The sequence below is a fragment of the Sceloporus occidentalis genome, unplaced genomic scaffold, assembly GCF_023333645.1.
Source record: "Sceloporus occidentalis isolate IW3139 unplaced genomic scaffold, rSceOcc1.0.p SCAF_111, whole genome shotgun sequence".
NCBI lineage: Eukaryota > Metazoa > Chordata > Lepidosauria > Squamata > Phrynosomatidae > Sceloporus > Sceloporus occidentalis.
The window spans coordinates 160164-181787 of NW_028317091.1; the positions used below are offsets into that span (position 1 = coordinate 160164).

General features: G+C 43.9%; 1 protein-coding gene across 1 annotated transcript; it reads left to right on the forward strand.

Moving 5' to 3' along the window:
• The first annotated feature begins 878 nt into the window (after positions 1 to 878).
• Positions 879 to 21081, forward strand: LOC149282591 (dihydropyrimidinase-related protein 5-like). Its single transcript, XM_089497917.1, has 12 exons — positions 879 to 1139; positions 16108 to 16266; positions 16355 to 16534; positions 16716 to 16784; positions 17081 to 17125; positions 17795 to 17870; positions 17996 to 18152; positions 18423 to 18564; positions 19303 to 19445; positions 19620 to 19827; positions 20598 to 20766; positions 20996 to 21081. The coding sequence occupies exons 1-12, from the start codon at positions 879 to 881 to the stop codon at positions 21079 to 21081; spliced, it is 1695 nt and encodes a 564-aa protein (XP_089354043.1).
• Positions 21082 to 21624: the final 543 nt, after the last annotated feature.

A 21624-nucleotide genomic window follows, 5' to 3' on the forward strand; every position in this document is an offset into this window, starting at 1 on the left:
TCCCTGCTTGAATAGAGGTGTCTCAGGAGCTGATGAATTCTCAATCATGTAGAGAAGGTCAGACATCCGGAGCGATGTGATGTGTGGGCCGTTTTCAGGCAGGCAGTAGTTGGCGCGCGGGACGTATCCCCCGATGGGCGCTGTCTCCCTTTCACTCCTCGAAGCTTCTAGGCGGCTGCTGGCAGGTCGCCCGTCTCGGTTGAGCGGTCTGATGGCCCCTTCTGCGCGGTCAGCATTGAAGCGCCGTGTGGTTTCCGCCTGTTCTTTGTGCAGATGGATCGCGTCGCTCGGACCGACTTCTCATAAACCTCTCATCGGTTCAAAGGCCGGGACCCCTATATCTATATTATGGCTTCAAAGGACCGTTCCATCCTAAACCAATCATTCCGTCTACATCCATCCCAGTAATATCTGTCCCAACCAGCTTCGCCCAGGGCACCGGCTGCTCGCGGTCAGTGGTCTGGTACTTGGCTTTGGGTCTGACTCCCAGATCTGATGTCCTTCTACCCGCTGTCCGCAGAGGCTGAGCTAGGAGCCGGCCAGGGGCCTATGAACCGCCACCTTGGGGGCTCTGTCCTGGTGTCTGGTGACCGGTTACGTGTTTGGTGACAGACCCCCAAAAAGACACATTTCAGAGTCACTGCTTAATAATTATAATACAAATAAAGTATTAAATGGCGTCCGGGGGACATTGACATTGGCCCCCAGGGGCCCTTTTTTCCATAACAAACAATCCCAGTTTGGTTTTAACGCGGCTCGTCTTCCTTCATTAGCGCTGTTACCTCCCTTATGGTATGTGGCGTGAGGTCTGATTAATGCATTAAGTGTATTTCGGGATCTCCAATAACATCCCGCATGTGTCGTCTCTTCCGACAGCCATGCACGCCAACGCAGCCAGCGTCCGGATCCTCATTAAGGGCGGGAAGGTGGTGAATGACGACTGCACGCAGGAAGCCGACGTTTACATCGAGAACGGCATCATCCAGCAGGTGGGGAGGGAGCTGATGATCCCTGGTGGGGCAAAGGTGATCGACGCCACGGGCAAACTCGTAATCCCTGGGGGCATAGACACCAGCACCCACTTCCACGAGACCTTCATGAATGCCACTTGCATGGACGACTTCTACAATGGGACCAAGGTGAGACCTCCCAGCGGGAGAGGAGAGGGACCCCACTTTTATATGTACAAATATATCTGTCACATACATCTACCTACAGAGCCTGTCTAGGACATGCAGGTGCCTATATTATATAAATATAACTAATTTGTCTACCTAATAGATGAAGTATCTGTGTATATCGTACAGCCCTGAAAACGGGAAAACTGCCTTCCTGACTCCGAAAGGGTGTCTGATTTCTCACTGGATCAACAAACTAACTAATCCCGTCCTTATAACCTGTGATATCCCTGTATATTCCTCATATCATATATTATATACTCTCCGGCCGTATAACTAATCCCGTCCTTATAACCCGTTATATCCCTGTATATTCCTCATATCATATATTATATACTCTCCGGCCGTATAACTAATCCCGTCCTTATAACCCGTTATATCCCTGTATATTCCTCATATTATATATTATATACTCTCCGGCCGTATAACTAATCCCGTCCTTATAACCCGTTATATCCTGTATATTCCTCATATTATATACTCTCCGGCCATATAACTAATCCCGTCCTTATAACCCGTTATATCCCTGTATATTCCTCATATTATATATTATATACTCTCCGGCCGTATAACTAATCCCATCCTTATAACCCGTTATATCCCTGTATATTCCTCATATTATATATTATATACTCTCCCCCCGTATAACTAATCCCGTCCTTATAACCCGTTATATCCTGTATATTCCTCATATTATATATTATATACTCTCCGGCCCATATAACTAATCCCGTCCTTATAACCCGTTATATCCTGTATATTCCTCATATTATATATTATACACTCTCCGGCCGTATAACTAATCCCGTCCTTATAACCCGTTATATCCTGTATATTCCTCATATTATATATTATATACTCTCCGGCCGTATAACTAATCCCGTCCTTATAACCTGTGATATCCCTGTATATTCCTCATATCATATATTATATACTCTCCGGCCGTATAACTAATCCCGTCCTTATAACCCGTTATATCCTGTATATTCCTCATATTATATATTATACACTCTCCGGCCGTATAACTAATCCCGTCTTTATAACCCGTTATATCCCTGTATATTCCTCATATTATATATTATATACTCTCCCCCCGTATAACTAATCCCGTCCTTATAACCCGTTATATCCCTGTATATTCCTCATATTATATATTATATACTCTCCGGCCGTATAACTAATCCCGTCCTTATAACCCGTTATATCCTGTATATTCCTCATATTATATACTCTCCCCCCGTATAACTAATCCCGTCCTTATAACCCGTTATATCCCTGTATATTCCTCATATTATATATTATATACTCTCCGGCCCATATAACTAATCCCGTCCTTATAACCCGTTATATCCCTGTATATTCCTCATATTATATATTATATACTCTCCGGCCGTATAACTAATCCCGTCCTTATAACCCGTTATATCCCTGTATATTCCTCATATTATATATTATATACTCTCCGGCCGTATAACTAATCCCGTCCTTATAACCCGTTATATCCTGTATATTCCTCATATTATATATTATATACTCTCCGGCCGTATAACTAATCCTGTCCTTATAACCCGTTATATCCTGTATATTCCTCATATTGTATATTATATACTCTCCGGCCCATATAACTAATCCCGTCCTTATAACCCGTTATATCCTGTATATTCCTCATATTATATATTATATACTCTCCGGCCTTATAACTAATCCCGTCCTTATAACCCGTTATATCCTGTATATTCCTCATATTATATATTATATACTCTCCGGCCGTATAACTAATCCCGTCCTTATAACCTGTGATATCCCTGTATATTCCTCATATCATATATTATATACTCTCCGGCCCATATAACTAATCCCGTCCTTATAACCCGTTATATCCTGTATATTCCTCATATTATATATTATACACTCTCCGGCCGTATAACTAATCCCATCTTTATAACCCGTTATATCCCTGTATATTCCTCATATTATATATTATATACTCTCCCCCCGTATAACTAATCCCGTCCTTATAACCCGTTATATCCCTGTATATTCCTCATATTATATATTATATACTCTCCGGCCGTATAACTAATCCCGTCTTTAGAACCCGTTATATCCCTGTATATTCCTCATATTATATATTATATACTCTCCGGCCGTATAACTAATCCCATCCTTATAACCCGTTATATCCTGTATATTCCTCATATTATATATTATATACTCTCCGGCCGTATAACTAATCCTGTCCTTATAACCCGTTATATCCTGTATATTCCTCATATTATATATTATATACTCTCCGGCCCATATAACTAATCCCGTCCTTATAACCCGTTATATCCTGTATATTCCTCATATTATATATTATATACTCTCCGGCCGTATAACTAATCCCGTCCTTATAACCTGTGATATCCCTGTATATTCCTCATATCGTATATTATATACTCTCCGGCCCATATAACTAATCCCGTCCTTATAACCCGTTATATCCTGTATATTCCTCATATTATATATTATACACTCTCCGGCCGTATAATTAATCCCGTCTTTATAACCCGTTATATCCCTGTATATTCCTCATATTATATATTATATACTCTCCCCCCGTATAACTAATCCCGTCCTTATAACCCGTTATATCCTGTATATTCCTCATATTATATACTCTCCGGCCGTATAACTAATCCCGTCCTTATAACCCGTTATATCCTGTATATTCCTCATATTATATATTATATACTCTCCATCCGTATAACTAATCCCGTCCTTATAACCCGTTATATCCTGTATATTCCTCATATTATATATTATATACTCTCCCCCCGTATAACTAATCCCGTCCTTATAACCCGTTATATCCCTGTATATTCCTCATATTATATATTATATACTCTCCGGCCGTATAACTAATCCTGTCCTTATAACCCGTTATATCCTGTATATTCCTCATATTATATATTATATACTCTCCGGCCCGTATAACTAATCCCGTCCTTATAACCCGTTATATCCCTGTATATTCCTCATATTATATATCATATACTCTCCTCCCCGTATAACTAATCCCGTCCTTGTAACCCGTTATATCCTGTATATTCCTCATATTATATATTATATACTCTCCGGCCGTATAACTAATCCCGTCCTTGTAACCCGTTATATCCTGTATATTCCTCATATTATATATTATATACTCTCCGGCCGTATAACTAATCCCGTCCTTATAACCCGTTATATCTCTGTATATTCCTCATATTATATATTATATACTCTCCGGCCGTATAACTAATCCCGTCCTTATAACCCGTTATATCCTGTATATTCCTCATATTATATATTATATACTCTCCGGCCGTATAACTAATCCCGTCCGTATAACCCGTTATATCCTGTATATTCCTCATATTATATACTCTCCCCCCGTATAACTAATCCCGTCCTTATAACCCGTTATATCCCTGTATATTCCTCATATTATATATCATATACTCTCCTCCCCGTATAACTAATCCCGTCCTTATAACCCGTTATATCCCTGTATATTCCTCATATTATATATTATATACTCTCCGGCCGTATAACTAATCCCATCCTTATAACCCGTTATATCCCTGTATATTCCTCATATTATATATCATATACTCTCCTCCCCGTATAACTAATCCCGTCCTTGTAACCCGTTATATCCTGTATATTCCTCATATTATATATTATATACTCTCCGGCCGTATAACTAATCCCGTCCTTATAACCCGTTATATCCCTGTATATTCCTCATATTATATATTATATACTCTCCGGACGTATAACTAATCCCATCCTTATAACCCGTTATATCCCTGTATATTCCTCATATTATATATCATATACTCTCCTCCCCGTATAACTAATCCCGTCCTTGTAACCCGTTATATCCCTGTATATTCCTCATATTATATATCATATACTCTCCTCCCCGTATAACTAATCCCGTCCTTATAACCCGTTATATCCCTGTATATTCCTCATATTATATATTATATACTCTCCGGCCGTATAACTAATCCCATCCTTATAACCCGTTATATCCCTGTATATTCCTCATATTATATATCATATACTCTCCTCCCCGTATAACTAATCCCGTCCTTGTAACCCGTTATATCCTGTATATTCCTCATATTATATATTATATACTCTCCGGCCGTATAACTAATCCCGTCCTTATAACCCGTTATATCCTGTATATTCCTCATATTATATATTATATACTCTCCGGCCGTATAACTAATCCCGTCCTTATAACCCGTTATATCTCTGTATATTCCTCATATTATATACTCTCCGGCCGTATAACTAATCCCGTCCTTATAACCCGTTATATCCCTGTATATTCCTCATATTATATATCATATACTCTCCTCCCCGTATAACTAATCCCGTCCTTGTAACCCGTTATATCCTGTATATTCCTCATATTATATATTATATACTCTCCGGCCGTATAACTAATCCCGTCCTTATAACCTGTTATATCTCTGTATATTCCTCATATTATATACTCTCCGGCCGTATAACTAATCCCGTCCTTATAACCCGTTATATCCTGTATATTCCTCATATTATATACTCTCCGGCCGTATAACTAATCCCGTCCTTATAACCCGTTATATCCTGTATATTCCTCATATTATATATTATATACTCTCCATCCGTATAACTAATCCCGTCCTTATAACCCGTTATATCCTGTATATTCCTCATATTATATATTATATACTCTCCCCCCGTATAACTAATCCCGTCCTTATAACCCGTTATATCCCTGTATATTTCTCATATTATATATTATATACTCTCCGGCCGTATAACTAATCCTGTCCTTATAACCCGTTATATCCTGTATATTCCTCATATTATATATTATATACTCTCCGGCCCGTATAACTAATCCCGTCCTTATAACCCGTTATATCCCTGTATATTCCTCATATTATATATCATATACTCTCCTCCCCGTATAACTAATCCCGTCCTTGTAACCCGTTATATCCTGTATATTCCTCATATTATATATTATATACTCTCCGGCCGTATAACTAATCCCGTCCTTATAACCCGTTATATCCTGTATATTCCTCATATTATATATTATATACTCTCCGGCCGTATAACTAATCCCGTCCTTATAACCCGTTATATCTCTGTATATTCCTCATATTATATATTATATACTCTCCGGCCGTATAACTAATCCCGTCCTTATAACCCGTTATATCCTGTATATTCCTCATATTATATATTATATACTCTCCGGCCGTATAACTAATCCCGTCCGTATAACCCGTTATATCCTGTATATTCCTCATATTATATACTCTCCCCCCGTATAACTAATCCCGTCCTTATAACCCGTTATATCCCTGTATATTCCTCATATTATATATCATATACTCTCCTCCCCGTATAACTAATCCCGTCCTTATAACCCGTTATATCCCTGTATATTCCTCATATTATATATTATATACTCTCCGGCCGTATAACTAATCCCATCCTTATAACCCGTTATATCCCTGTATATTCCTCATATTATATATCATATACTCTCCTCCCCGTATAACTAATCCCGTCCTTGTAACCCGTTATATCCTGTATATTCCTCATATTATATATTATATACTCTCCGGCCGTATAACTAATCCCGTCCTTATAACCGTTATATCCCTGTATATTCCTCATATTATATATTATATACTCTCCGGACGTATAACTAATCCCATCCTTATAACCCGTTATATCCCTGTATATTCCTCATATTATATATCATATACTCTCCTCCCCGTATAACTAATCCCGTCCTTGTAACCCGTTATATCCCTGTATATTCCTCATATTATATATCATATACTCTCCTCCCCGTATAACTAATCCCGTCCTTATAACCCGTTATATCCCTGTATATTCCTCATATTATATATTATATACTCTCCGGCCGTATAACTAATCCCATCCTTATAACCCGTTATATCCCTGTATATTCCTCATATTATATATCATATACTCTCCTCCCCGTATAACTAATCCCGTCCTTGTAACCCGTTATATCCTGTATATTCCTCATATTATATATTATATACTCTCCGGCCGTATAACTAATCCCGTCCTTATAACCCGTTATATCCTGTATATTCCTCATATTATATATTATATACTCTCCGGCCGTATAACTAATCCCGTCCTTATAACCCGTTATATCTCTGTATATTCCTCATATTATATACTCTCCGGCCGTATAACTAATCCCGTCCTTATAACCCGTTATATCCCTGTATATTCCTCATATTATATATCATATACTCTCCTCCCGTATAACTAATCCCGTCCTTGTAACCCGTTATATCCTGTATATTCCTCATATTATATATTATATACTCTCCGGCCGTATAACTAATCCCGTCCTTATAACCTGTTATATCTCTGTATATTCCTCATATTATATACTCTCCGGCCGTATAACTAATCCCGTCCTTATAACCCGTTATATCCTGTATATTCCTCATATTATATACTCTCCGGCCGTATAACTAATCCCGTCCTTATAACCCGTTATATCCTGTATATTCCTCATATTATATATTATATACTCTCCATCCGTATAACTAATCCCGTCCTTATAACCCGTTATATCCTGTATATTCCTCATATTATATATTATATACTCTCCCCCCGTATAACTAATCCCGTCCTTATAACCCGTTATATCCCTGTATATTTCTCATATTATATATTATATACTCTCCGGCCGTATAACTAATCCTGTCCTTATAACCCGTTATATCCTGTATATTCCTCATATTATATATTATATACTCTCCGGCCCGTATAACTAATCCCGTCCTTATAACCCGTTATATCCCTGTATATTCCTCATATTATATATCATATACTCTCCTCCCCGTATAACTAATCCCGTCCTTGTAACCCGTTATATCCTGTATATTCCTCATATTATATATTATATACTCTCCGGCCGTATAACTAATCCCGTCCTTATAACCCGTTATATCCTGTATATTCCTCATATTATATATTATATACTCTCCGGCCGTATAACTAATCCCGTCCTTATAACCCGTTATATCTCTGTATATTCCTCATATTATATATTATATACTCTCCGGCCGTATAACTAATCCCGTCCTTATAACCCGTTATATCCTGTATATTCCTCATATTATATATTATATACTCTCCGGCCGTATAACTAATTCCGTCCGTATAACCCGTTATATCCTGTATATTCCTCATATTATATACTCTCCCCCCGTATAACTAATCCCGTCCTTATAACCCGTTATATCCCTGTATATTCCTCATATTATATATCATATACTCTCCTCCCCGTATAACTAATCCCGTCCTTATAACCCGTTATATCCCTGTATATTCCTCATATTATATATTATATACTCTCCGGCCGTATAACTAATCCCATCCTTATAACCCGTTATATCCCTGTATATTCCTCATATTATATATCATATACTCTCCTCCCCGTATAACTAATCCCGTCCTTGTAACCCGTTATATCCTGTATATTCCTCATATTATATATTATATACTCTCCGGCCGTATAACTAATCCCGTCCTTATAACCCGTTATATCCCTGTATATTCCTCATATTATATATTATATACTCTCCGGACTTATAACTAATCCCATCCTTATAACCCGTTATATCCCTGTATATTCCTCATATTATATATCATATACTCTCCTCCCCGTATAACTAATCCCGTCCTTGTAACCCGTTATATCCCTGTATATTCCTCATATTATATATCATATACTCTCCTCCCCGTATAACTAATCCCGTCCTTATAACCCGTTATATCCCTGTATATTCCTCATATTATATATTATATACTCTCCGGCCGTATAACTAATCCCATCCTTATAACCCGTTATATCCCTGTATATTCCTCATATTATATATCATATACTCTCCTCCCCGTATAACTAATCCCGTCCTTGTAACCCGTTATATCCTGTATATTCCTCATATTATATATTATATACTCTCCGGCCGTTATAACTAATCCCGTCCTTATAACCCGTTATATCCTGTATATTCCTCATATTATATATTATATACTCTCCGGCCGTATAACTAATCCCGTCCTTATAACCCGTTATATCTCTGTATATTCCTCATATTATATACTCTCCGGCCCGTATAACTAATCCCGTCCTTATAACCCGTTATATCCCTGTATATTCCTCATATTATATATTATATACTCTCCGGCCGTATAACTAATCCCGTCCTTATAACCCGTTATATCCCTGTATATTCCTCATATTATATATTATATACTCTCCGGCCGTATAACTAATCCGTCCTTATAACCCGTTATATCCTGTATATTCCTCATATTATATATTATATGACTCTCCGGCCGTATAACTAATCCCGTCCTTATAACCCGTTATATCCTGTATATTCCTCATATTATATACTCTCCCCCCGTATAACTAATCCCGTCCTTATAACCCGTTATATCCCTGTATATTCCTCATATTATATATCATATACTCTCCTCCCCGTATAACTAATCCCGTCCTTATAACCCGTTATATCCCTGTATATTCCTCATATTATATATTATATACTCTCCGGCCGTATAACTAATCCCATCCTTATAACCCGTTATATCCCTGTATATTCCTCATATTATATATCATATACTCTCCTCCCCGTATAACTAATCCCGTCCTTATAACCCGTTATATCCCTGTATATTCCTCATATTATATATTATATACTCTCCGGCCGTATAACTAATCCCGTCCTTATAACCCGTTATATCCCTGTATATTCCTCATATTATATATTATATACTCTCCGGCCCATATAACTAATCCCGTCCTTATAACCCGTTATATCCCTGTATATTCCTCATATTATATATCATATACTCTCCTCCCCGTATAACTAAGCCCGTCCTTATAACCCGTTATATCCCTGTATATTCCTCATATTATATACTCTCCGGCCGTATAACTAATCCCGTCCTTATAACCCGTTATATCCCTGTATATTCCTCATATTATATATCATATACTCTCCTCCCCGTATAACTAAGCCCGTCCTTATAACCCGTTATATCCCTGTATATTCCTCATATTATATATCATATACTCTCCGGCCGTATAACTAATCCCGTCCTTATAACCCGTTATATCTCTGTATATTCCTCATATTATATACTCTCCGGCCCGTATAACTAATCCCATCCTTATAACCCGTTATATCCTGTATATTCCTCATATTATATATTATATACTCTCCGGCCGTATAACTAATCCCGTCCTTATAACCCGTTATATCCTGTATATTCCTCATATTATATACTCTCCCCCCATATAACTAACCCCATCCTTATAACCCGTTATATCCTGTATATTCCTCATATTATATATTATATACTCTCCGGCCGTATAACTAATCCCGTCCTTATAACCCGTTATATTCCTCATATTATATATTATATACTCTCCATCCTGTATAACTAATCCAATCCTTATAACCTGTTACATCTCTGTATATTCCTCATATTATATACTCTCCATCCGTATAACTAATCCCGTCCTTATAACCCGTTATATGCTGTATATTCCTCATATTATATATTATATACTCTCCGGCCGTATAACTAATCCTGTCCTTATAACCAGTTATATCCTGTATATTCCTCATATTATACATTATATACTCTCCGGCTGTATAACTAATCCCATCCTTATAACCCGTTATATGCTGTATACTCCTCATATTATATATTATATACTCTCCGGCTGTATAACTAATCCCGTCCTTATAACCCGTTATATCCCTGTATATTCCTCACATTATATATTATATACTCTCCCCCCCGTATAACTAATCCCGTCATTATAACCCGTTATATCTCTGTATATTCCTCATATTATATATTATATACTCTCTGGCCCGTATAACTAATCCCGTCCTTATAACCCGTTATATCCCTGTATATTCCTCATATTATATATTATATACTCTCCGGCCCGTATAACTAATCCCGTCCTTATAACCCGTTATATCCCTGTATATTCCTCATATTATATATCATATACTCTCCTCCCCGTATAACTAATCCCGTCCTTATAACCCGTTATATCCCTGTATATTCCTCATATTATATATTATATACTCTCCGGCCGTATAACTAATCCCGTCCTTATAACCCGTTATATCCCTGTATATTCCTCATATTATATATTATATACTCTCCGGCCCATATAACTAATCCCGTCCTTATAACCCGTTATATCCCTGTATATTCCTCATATTATATATCATATACTCTCCTCCCCGTATAACTAAGCCCGTCCTTATAACCCGTTATATCCCTGTATATTCCTCATATTATATACTCTCCGGCCGTATAACTAATCCCGTCCTTATAACCCGTTATATCCCTGTATATTCCTCATATTATATATCATATACTCTCCTCCCCGTATAACTAAGCCCGTCCTTATAACCCGTTATATCCCTGTATATTCCTCATATTATATATCATATACTCTCCGGCCGTATAACTAATCCCGTCCTTATAACCCGTTATATCTCTGTATATTCCTCATATTATATACTCTCCGGCCCGTATAACTAATCCCATCCTTATAACCCGTTATATCCTGTATATTCCTCATATTATATATTATATACTCTCCGGCCGTATAACTAATCCCGTCCTTATAACCCGTTATATCCTGTATATTCCTCATATTATATACTCTCCCCCCATATAACTAACCCCATCCTTATAACCCGTTATATCCTGTATATTCCTCATATTATATATTATATACTCTCCGGCCGTATAACTAATCCCGTCCTTATAACCCGTTATATTCCTCATATTATATATTATATACTCTCCATCCTGTATAACTAATCCAATCCTTATAACCTGTTACATCTCTGTATATTCCTCATATTATATACTCTCCATCCGTATAACTAATCCCGTCCTTATAACCCGTTATATGCTGTATATTCCTCATATTATATATTATATACTCTCCGGCCGTATAACTAATCCTGTCCTTATAACCAGTTATATCCTGTATATTCCTCATATTATACATTATATACTCTCCGGCTGTATAACTAATCCCATCCTTATAACCCGTTATATGCTGTATACTCCTCATATTATATATTATATACTCTCCGGCTGTATAACTAATCCCGTCCTTATAACCCGTTATATCCCTGTATATTCCTCACATTATATATTATATACTCTCCCCCCCGTATAACTAATCCCGTCATTATAACCCGTTATATCTCTGTATATTCCTCATATTATATATTATATACTCTCTGGCCCGTATAACTAATCCCGTCCTTATAACCCGTTATATCCCTGTATATTCCTCATATTATATATTATATACTCTCCGGCCCGTATAACTAATCCCGTCCTTATAACCCGTTATATCCTGTATATTCCTCATATTATATATTATATACTCTCCCCCGTATAACTAATCCCGTCCTTGTAACCCGTTATATCCTGTATATTCCTCATATTATATATTATATACTCTCCGGCCGTATAACTAATCCCGTCCTTATAACCCGTTACATCCTGTATATTCCTCATATTATATATTATATACTCTCTGGCCGTATAACTAATCCCGTCCTTATAACCCGTTACATCCTGTATATTCCTCATATTATATATTATATACTCTCTGGCCGTATAACTAATCCCTTCCTTATAACCCGTTATATCCTGTATATTCCTCATATTATATATTATATACTCTCCGGCCGTATAACTAATCCCGTCCTTATAACCCGTTATATCTCTGTATATTCCTCATATTATATATTATATACTCTCTGGCCGTATAACTAATCCCGTCCTTATAACCCGTTATATCCTGTATATTCCTCATATTATATATTATATACTCTCCCCCCCGTATAACTAATCCAGTCCGTATAACCTGTTATATCCCTGTATACTCCTCATATTATATATTATATACTCTCCGGCCGTATAACTAATCCCGTCCTTATAACCTGTTATATCCTGTATATTCCTCATATTATATATTATATACTCTCCCCCCCGTATAACTAATCCCGTCCTTGTAACCCGTTATATCCTGTATATTCCTCATATTATATATTATATACTCTCCAGCCGTATAATTAATCCCGTCCTTATAATCCTTTATATCCCTGTATATTCCTCATATTATATACTCTCCCCCCGTATAACTAATCCTGTGTTTATAATCCGTTATATCCTGTATATTCCTCATATTATATATTATATACTCTCCCCCCGTATAACTAATCCTGTCCTTATAACCCGTTATATCCTGTATATTCCTCATATTATATATTATATACTCTCCGGCCGTATAACTAATCCCGTCCTTATAACCCGTTATATCCTGTATATTCCTCATATTATATATTATATACTCTCCCCCCGTATAACTAATCCCGTCCTTATAACCCGTTATATCCTGTATAGTTCTCATATTATATATTATATACTCTCCGGCCGTATAACTAATCCCGTCCTTATAACCCGTTATATCCTGTATATTCCTCATATTATATATTATATACTCTCCGGCCGTATAGCTGTTGCACGTTGGTGTGTTGGATGTTCCCCGCACACAGCTGCAGTGTAGATCAGTAATGAGCTCCAAGCTGTTCCGTCTCTCTGGGATCACAGTCTGTTCCGTTTACAAAGCCTTTTGTTGGGTTTGTTTATTGGGACGCTGTGCTTGCGCGCGGACCCCCGGATCATGGCCGGTTTCCAGAAAATGTTATGAATCAGAATGTTTTTCCAGATTGCAGATGCCAGTCCCGTTATCACTTCGAGGCGGTCGGCTCGTCGTCATATATATGTACATATTACACGCCATTCAGTGTATTTTCACGTGTTTATGTAATCGGGTTCCGTGAGTGGTGACCACGTTCTCCGAATGGAAGTAGTAGGAAGCCAACAGTTTTCAGGACTGGATCCAGTGCGGGTTTTATCTCGGAGGTGACCGTGAAAGACATGCGGTATCCGCAGCGCGGGTCGTCTGTAGGTTCCCGTGTAGCGTACGGTGGGGGGGCATTAACTCCGGAGAGATCTCTTCTATTTGGAAGCTGCGAAGGGGAATTATTTATGCCCCCAAAGACCTGCCCTGACGCGTTTTGTTCAGTAATAAGGTAAGAGCACAGGGCCCCCCCCGAGACCAACGACTGATTTAGAGTCCTTACATGTATATATCGCCAGCAGACGCCGTTGCGCTGTTACGATAGGGAGAGCAATGTTTAATCTTATTGCCGGTTTTAATGTTATTACGTTAAGACAGACCGGGACCGGAAGAGCTTACAATCTACTTTCATTCCTGGTAATGAACACCCCCCCCCCATCTCTGTAACCTCTCACTGAGCCTCCCATCCTATTCTTCCCCAATACCAGCGCCTTTCAGGGGGTCTTCCCCGTATCCATGGTAACCCCCGGCCTCCCGAGGGACCAGCGCGGTGCTTTGTCCTGAGAACGAGGCATTTGTATTCCGGAGTGAGCGTCGGAGATGATCAGACAGCGTCACGCGGCGGAGACAGACGGATCGCGTATACTCATAGGGCTCGGAATATCCTGTAAATGCCCCCCGCGGGGGTATAACCCCCCCCCGAAGGCTGCCGTCGGTGTCGCGTATACTCATAGGGCTCGGAATATCCTGTAAATGCCCCCCGCTGGGGTATAACCCCCCCCCCCCCCCCCCGCTTTCTATTCTCAATAAACGCCGAGCTGGAGTAAGAGTAAGGGGTTAATAATAAAGTAATAATAATTTCCTGTGATGTCATCCTCTGGTGACCCCCCCCCCCCCCCCCCCCCCCGATGTTGTTAGTAAATAACTCCCATCACTACAAAAGCTGCATGGCTCCTCGTGACGGTAATGCACATCATGCGGTGACGGTAATGCACATCATGCTGTGACGGTAATGCACATCATGCGGTGACGGTAATGCACATCATGCGGTGACGGTAATGCAGATCATGCGGTGACGGTAATGCAGATCATGCGGTGACGATAATGCACATCATGCGGTGACGGTAATGCAGATCATGCGGTGACGATAATGCACATCATGCGGTGACGGTAATGCACATCATGCGGTGACGGTAATGCACATCATGCGGTGACGATAATGCACATCATGCGGTGACGGTAATGCACATCATGCGGTGACGATAATGCACATCATGCGGTGACGGTAATGCACATCATGCGGTGACGGTAATGCACATCATGCGGTGACGGTAATGCACATCATGCGGTGACGATAATGCACATCATGCGGTGACGGTAATGCACATCATGCGGTGACGATAATGCACATCATGCGGTGACGGTAATGCACATCATGCGGTGACGGTAATGCACATCATGCGGTGACGGTAATGCACATCATGCGGTGATGTCACGGCGACGCCTCTCCCACAGATCGGCACGAAATGGATCCAAACGCTGACCTGTGATACCGGAAAAGTGTCCATGATATACAGGGGTCAGCATGGAGCTGTCCGTAGGGGCTGTGCTGAACGTTACTGATCCTTATATCATTATATAGGGTCCGGGATCAGCATGGAGCTGTCCGTAGGGGCTGTGCTGATTTTTCTAGTAACAAACAGAACATGTGGTTGTTGTTGTTGTTGTTGTTGTTATAGAATTAGGCTTGGTACGGGGCCGTGCATGTTTATGAACGCTGCTCTGCTATACATACACGCATAACATGTGAGTGTAAGCCTGCGGGCCGAGCTCTCTAAAGTTGAGTGATGCTTTCCTATGACCCCGATGAATGCGGCTGAATGTTTTATCTGCCCGCAGGCGGCCCTCATGGGTGGCACCACCATGGTCATCGGACACGTCTTACCCGACAGGGACATCTCTCTGCTGGACGCTTACGAGAAGTGCCGCAGCCTGGCGGACCCCAAGGTTTGCTGCGACTACGCCCTGCACATGGGGGTCACCTGGTGGGGCCCGAAGGTACGTCGCGTCCCCCGTAGGCTTGCGGTCGTCGCCGGATACCACGGGCAGGCTGTGTTTCCGTGTGACTCTTTGTCGCTCCCCGCAGGTGAGGGCAGAGATGGAGACCTTGGTGCGTGAGAAAGGCGTGAACTCCTTCCAGATGTTCATGGCTTATAAGGATCAGTACATGCTGCGCGACAACGAGCTCTACCAGGTCTTCCGACACTGCAAGGACATCGGCGCCGTGGCACGAGTCCACGCAGAGAATGGCGACCTGGTGGCCGAGGTAAGGAGCTCGGTACCTTTACTGCAGGCAGCTTAACATTTTCCATCTGCTTCCCAAGTTCTCCAGATGGTCACCCGGCCCCGATCGATGCCAGGCTTGGCCCCCGGCCACCAGGCCCATCTAGTCTGACCATAAGAGGTGCCCATCGGAGTTCTCCAGTCATTAACGTGTCTTGTCACAGGGCGCTAAGGAGACTCTGGAGCTCGGAATCACCGGCCCCGAAGGGATTGAGATCAGCCGACCCGAAGAGGTAAAAATTGGACCTTCTCCCAAAATGTCTGCCGCCCGTAGACTGTGCCCAGAGCGTACGTCGCCTCGTCCGCGGAGCTCGGGGGAGGAAGCGTGAAACTTCCCGATGGTGTCTGCTCAGGACGGGCTGAGTTGAGTCAAACTGAGATTCGAGTCGAGCTGCTCAGCCCAACTCAGCTGGAACCGAATAATTGGCCCATTCGCTAAACCAAATCCATGGCCGAGCTTCACCTGATATAAAAGCGCCGGCGTCTCGCGATACCGCGGTCTGATAATTGCCATGTTCTCCTTTCACAGCTGGAAGCAGAGGCCGTGCACCGCGCGATAACCATCGCTAACCGGGTAAGGTCTCGTGGGGAGCGTATGTGAGGGCCGGTGTCTGCCAGCGTCTGTCTCTCTGCTGGCAGCTGTCTCTTCCCCAGTGTCTGTCTCTCCCCCAGTGTCTGTCTGTCTGCTGGGTCTGTCTCTTCCCCAGTGTCTGTCTCTCCCCCAGTGTCTGTCTGTCTGCTGGGTCTGTCTCTTCCCCAGTGTCTGTCTCTTCCCCAGTGTCTGTCTCTCTGCTGGTGTCTGTCTCTTCCCCAGTGTCTGTTTGTCTGCTGGCGTCTGTCTCTTCCCCAGTGTCTGTCTCTCTGCTGGTGTCTGTCTCTTCCCCAGTGTCTGTCTCTCTGCTGGTGTCTGTCTCTTCCCCAGTGTCTGTCTGTCTGCTGGGTCTGTCTCTTCCCCAGTGTCTGTCTCTTCCCCAGTGTCTGTCTCTCTGCTGTTGTCTGTCTCTTCCCCAGTGTCTGTCTGCTGGCGGCTGTCTCTTCCCCAGTGTCTGTCTCTTCCCCAGTGTCTGTCTCTTCCCCAGTGTCTGTCTCTCTGCTGGTGTAGCGGGCTCTGTTTGACTGTCTGTTACTCTGCAGTGGTCGGGGGGTTACTGGTGTTACTGGTCCCAGTCTCGGGGGAACTTGTTTGTATCGGTGTCATCTGCCACATGGCTTGCAGTGAGAACATTTTATTTTTCCTCCCCAGACTTTTTGTCCGTTGTATTTGGTCAACGTCTCCAGCATTTCAGCTGGTGATGTCGTCGCGGCGGCCAAGATGCAAGGTGAGATATTACTGCCCCCGGTCAGGGAAGCTGCAGCTCCAGAGCGTTCCACATAAATGACAGAAAAAGCACTAAAAACCGATGGCGTGGAGCCGGACGTGACCCGAAGTAACCTTTCCCTTCAGGTAAAATCGTGTACGGAGAGACCACAACAGCCCACGCCACCCTGAACGGTCTGCACTACTATCACCAGGAGTGGTCCCACGCGGCAGCCTACGTCACCGCCCCCCCGCTGCGGCTGGACGCCAACACGCCCAACTACCTCATGAGTCTTCTGGCTAAGTAAGCGGCCGTCGGCGCGGCCCGGTGTCTGCCCCGACCACCGGCTCCCGAGAAACACAAACCGGGGAGGATTTTCTCTCCTTATTTATCAACATTTTGTTCTTTTTGCTTCTCTCTTGATTTGACAATTACATGCGCAAGCGGTTTGCTAATTACATGTGTAAGCGGCTTGCTTATTGTATGTGTAAGCGGTTTGACAATCACACGTGTAAGCGGTTTCCTGAGTACACGTGTAAACAGTTGGTTAGGATCCGTCTTGTTGCGTTGCAGTGACACGCTCAACGTGGTGTCCTCAGACCACAGAACCTTCACTACCAAACAGAAAGCCATGGGCAAGGAGGACTTCACCAAGATCCCCCATGGAGTGGGAGGAGTGCAGGACCGCATGAGCGTCATCTGGGAGAGAGGAGTGGTGCGTACCCATCCCCCATTCCCATCCCCCATACCTGTCCTCCACATCGGTCCTCCATACCCATCCACCGTCCCCGTCCTCCATACCAGTCCCCCGTACCCATCCTTCACACCCGTCCTCCATACCCATCCACCGTCCCCGGCCTCCATACCCGTCCCCCGTACCCATCCTTCACACCCGTCCTCCATACCCATCCTCCGTCCCCATCCCCCATACCCATCCTCCACACCCATCCTCCACACCCATCCTCCATACCCATCCACCGTCCCCGTCCTCCATACCCGTCCTTCACACCCGTCCTCCATACCCATCCTCCGTCCCCATCCCCCATACCCATCCTCCACACCGGTCCTCCGTCCCCATCCCCCATACCCATCCTCCACACCGGTCCTCCATACCCATCCCCCATACCCGGCCTCCACACCCGTCCTCCATCCCCATCCTCCACACATCCTCCTCCATACCCATCCTCCGTCCCCATCCTCCGTCCCCCATACCCGCCCTCCATACCCGTCCTCCAAACCCATGCTCCAAACCCATGCTCCGTCCCCGTCCTCCATACCCAATTGCCCTGTTTGCTCCCAGCACCCCTGTCCTCTTAGGTCCAGACCCTCCCCGTCCTGTTAAATCCCAACACTCCCCACCCTCTAGCTCTGCGCATGTACCGGATATAAGGGAGATTCTTTATCTAGTTGGTGGGGGGTTTCTGATAATAAATTCGCTGTCTCTTCCCCACAGGTTGGAGGGAAAATGGACGAGAATCGCTTTGTGGCGGTGACGAGTTCCAACGCAGCCAAGATTCACAATATGTACCCCCGTAAAGGGCGCATTATCCCGGGCGCTGATGCCGACGTGGTGGTCTGGGACCCAGAGGCCGCCAAGTAAGTGACCCCGTTTGGTGATCTGATGATGCAGTCGTCTGTCTTTAAGCAGCGAGAGAGCGTGATGTGGCCAGGTTAATGTTCCAGATGCCCCAAGAAACAACCCAACACCCCCCCAAAGAACAGAGGAGCCGGTATTTACAATGTGTCTGACGGTGTTCATCCCCCCCCCAGGACTCTGTCGGCCGGCACCCAGGTGCAGGGTGGAGACGTGAATCTGTACGAGAACATGAGATGTCACGGCGTGGCTCTCGTCACCATCAGCCGCGGCCACGTGGTCTACGAGAACGGAGCGTTTATGTGCGCCGAGGGATCGGGCGAGTTCTACCCCATGAGGACCTACCCGGACTTCCTGTACAAGAAGATGATCCAGAAGGAGAAGGTGACGGAGTATTTGCATTGTACTATAACACAGCTTCAGTGTGTCTGCCATGTTGTCTTTAACCCTGTATGCTTTAGGGACAGGGCCCTTAAATGATTATGCTTGGGGCCCATAAAAGCTTACGGCCACCACCAATGAGCAGCCAGCGAGGGAGCACCGGGGGGCACAGAGTCAGTGCGGGAGCACCGGGGGGGCACAGAGTGAGTGCGGGAGCACCGGGGGGGTTCCGAGCCAGCAATGGAGCACCGGGGGGGCACAGAGTCAGTGCGGGAGCACCGGGGGGGTTCCAAGCCAGCGAGGGAGCACCGGTGGGGCACAGAGTCAGTGCGGGAGCACCGGGGGGGTTCCCAGCCAGCGAGGGAGCATCGGGGGGGCACAGAGTCAGTGCGGGAGCACCGGGGGGGTTCCGAGCCAGCGAGGGAGCACTGGGGGGGGACAGAGTCAGTGCGGGAGCCCCGGGGGGGGGTTCCGAGCCAGCGAGGGAGCACCGGGTGGACTTTTAACCCAAATAACTAAAAACCAGTTATGCCGATCGACGAGTAAAGAGCCCCTGGTGGGGCAGTTCTGGTGAAGGAGGGTGATGCTAAAGCTATGCTGGCGAAGTTTCCTCTTTAATGGCGAGCGTTCCTGATCTCGGAATAATTCCAGCCGCCGGGTTCCGTCCCAGCTCGGAACGCTTGTTCTCATTCATCGCGGCTCGGTTTGTGCAAAACCAGAGTTATTTTATGAAGATAAATTAAAAGCCTGACTGTTTTTTTCCTTTGTTTTAGATTTTAAGTCTTAAATGTGTGGATCGCACTCCGTATCAGGGGGACGTGGCCGTCGTGGTGCATGCTGGGAAAAAGGAATCCGGCAGCCCGCTGGCAGACACTCCGACTCGGCCGACCACTCGTCACGGCGGCATGCGGGATCTCCACGAGTCTGGCTTCAGCCTTTCCGGTGAGACTGGGGTACAGGCTGGGGGAGAAATGCCCCGCTCAGGGCGGGGGTGGTAATTATAAAGAGGGATTGACGGGCAGGTCTTTTTTGGGGGGGAGGGGGCAAATGTCTATTTTTAGAAGCGGTCGTCTAGTCCGGCGGTTTATCTTCACAATTAGGAAACAGAGACACCAGGGGCCCCCCCGGGGTGTCTGATGCCGCGAGCTGAGTATCTCTCGTTTGCTTGCAGGCGCTCAGATCGATGACCATGTCCCAAAGCGAGCCTCGGCCCGGATCCTCGCGCCTCCCGGGGGAAGATCCAGCGGGATCTGGTAATCCACATCAAACCGACCCATGTTTGCCCTCGGCTCCCGTCTCCAGGTCCTTTAACGTCCCGGGGGGGGGGGTCCAGCACTGCTGCACCCAGCTCACACTCACCACGTACACTCACCCGTCTTGTGTCAAGAGAACAGAAGGATCCACTCACCTCGCCGTCCAGGGCAGCTTCATGAACGCTGAGCCGAGCTTCAAAATCCCGCGAGTAACCGCTCAGCCCGAGACTCACAGATCCAGCGAATTCCAGCGTCTGCCGTCTCACTCCCTTCGTTAGAGTAGCCGTAGGTCCTCCATGTTTGGGGTAGCCAGGCCGTAGTGGACCCCGTCCGTCTTCGTAGCGATGAGATCCTTACTCGTTTGACGCTTGGGTATGGTGACCGGACTCTGTGAAACGCGCGGGGGGCGAGCTTATCGTCCGCTACGTTGCATTCCGGTGGCCGCGTCGCGTTCTGCGCGAGTCGGTCCCGCTGCGTCTCACTAGCCAGTACGGTGATTATTATGGCCAGACAGCGAGAGCGCGGCGCACGGAACCCCTTATTGTAC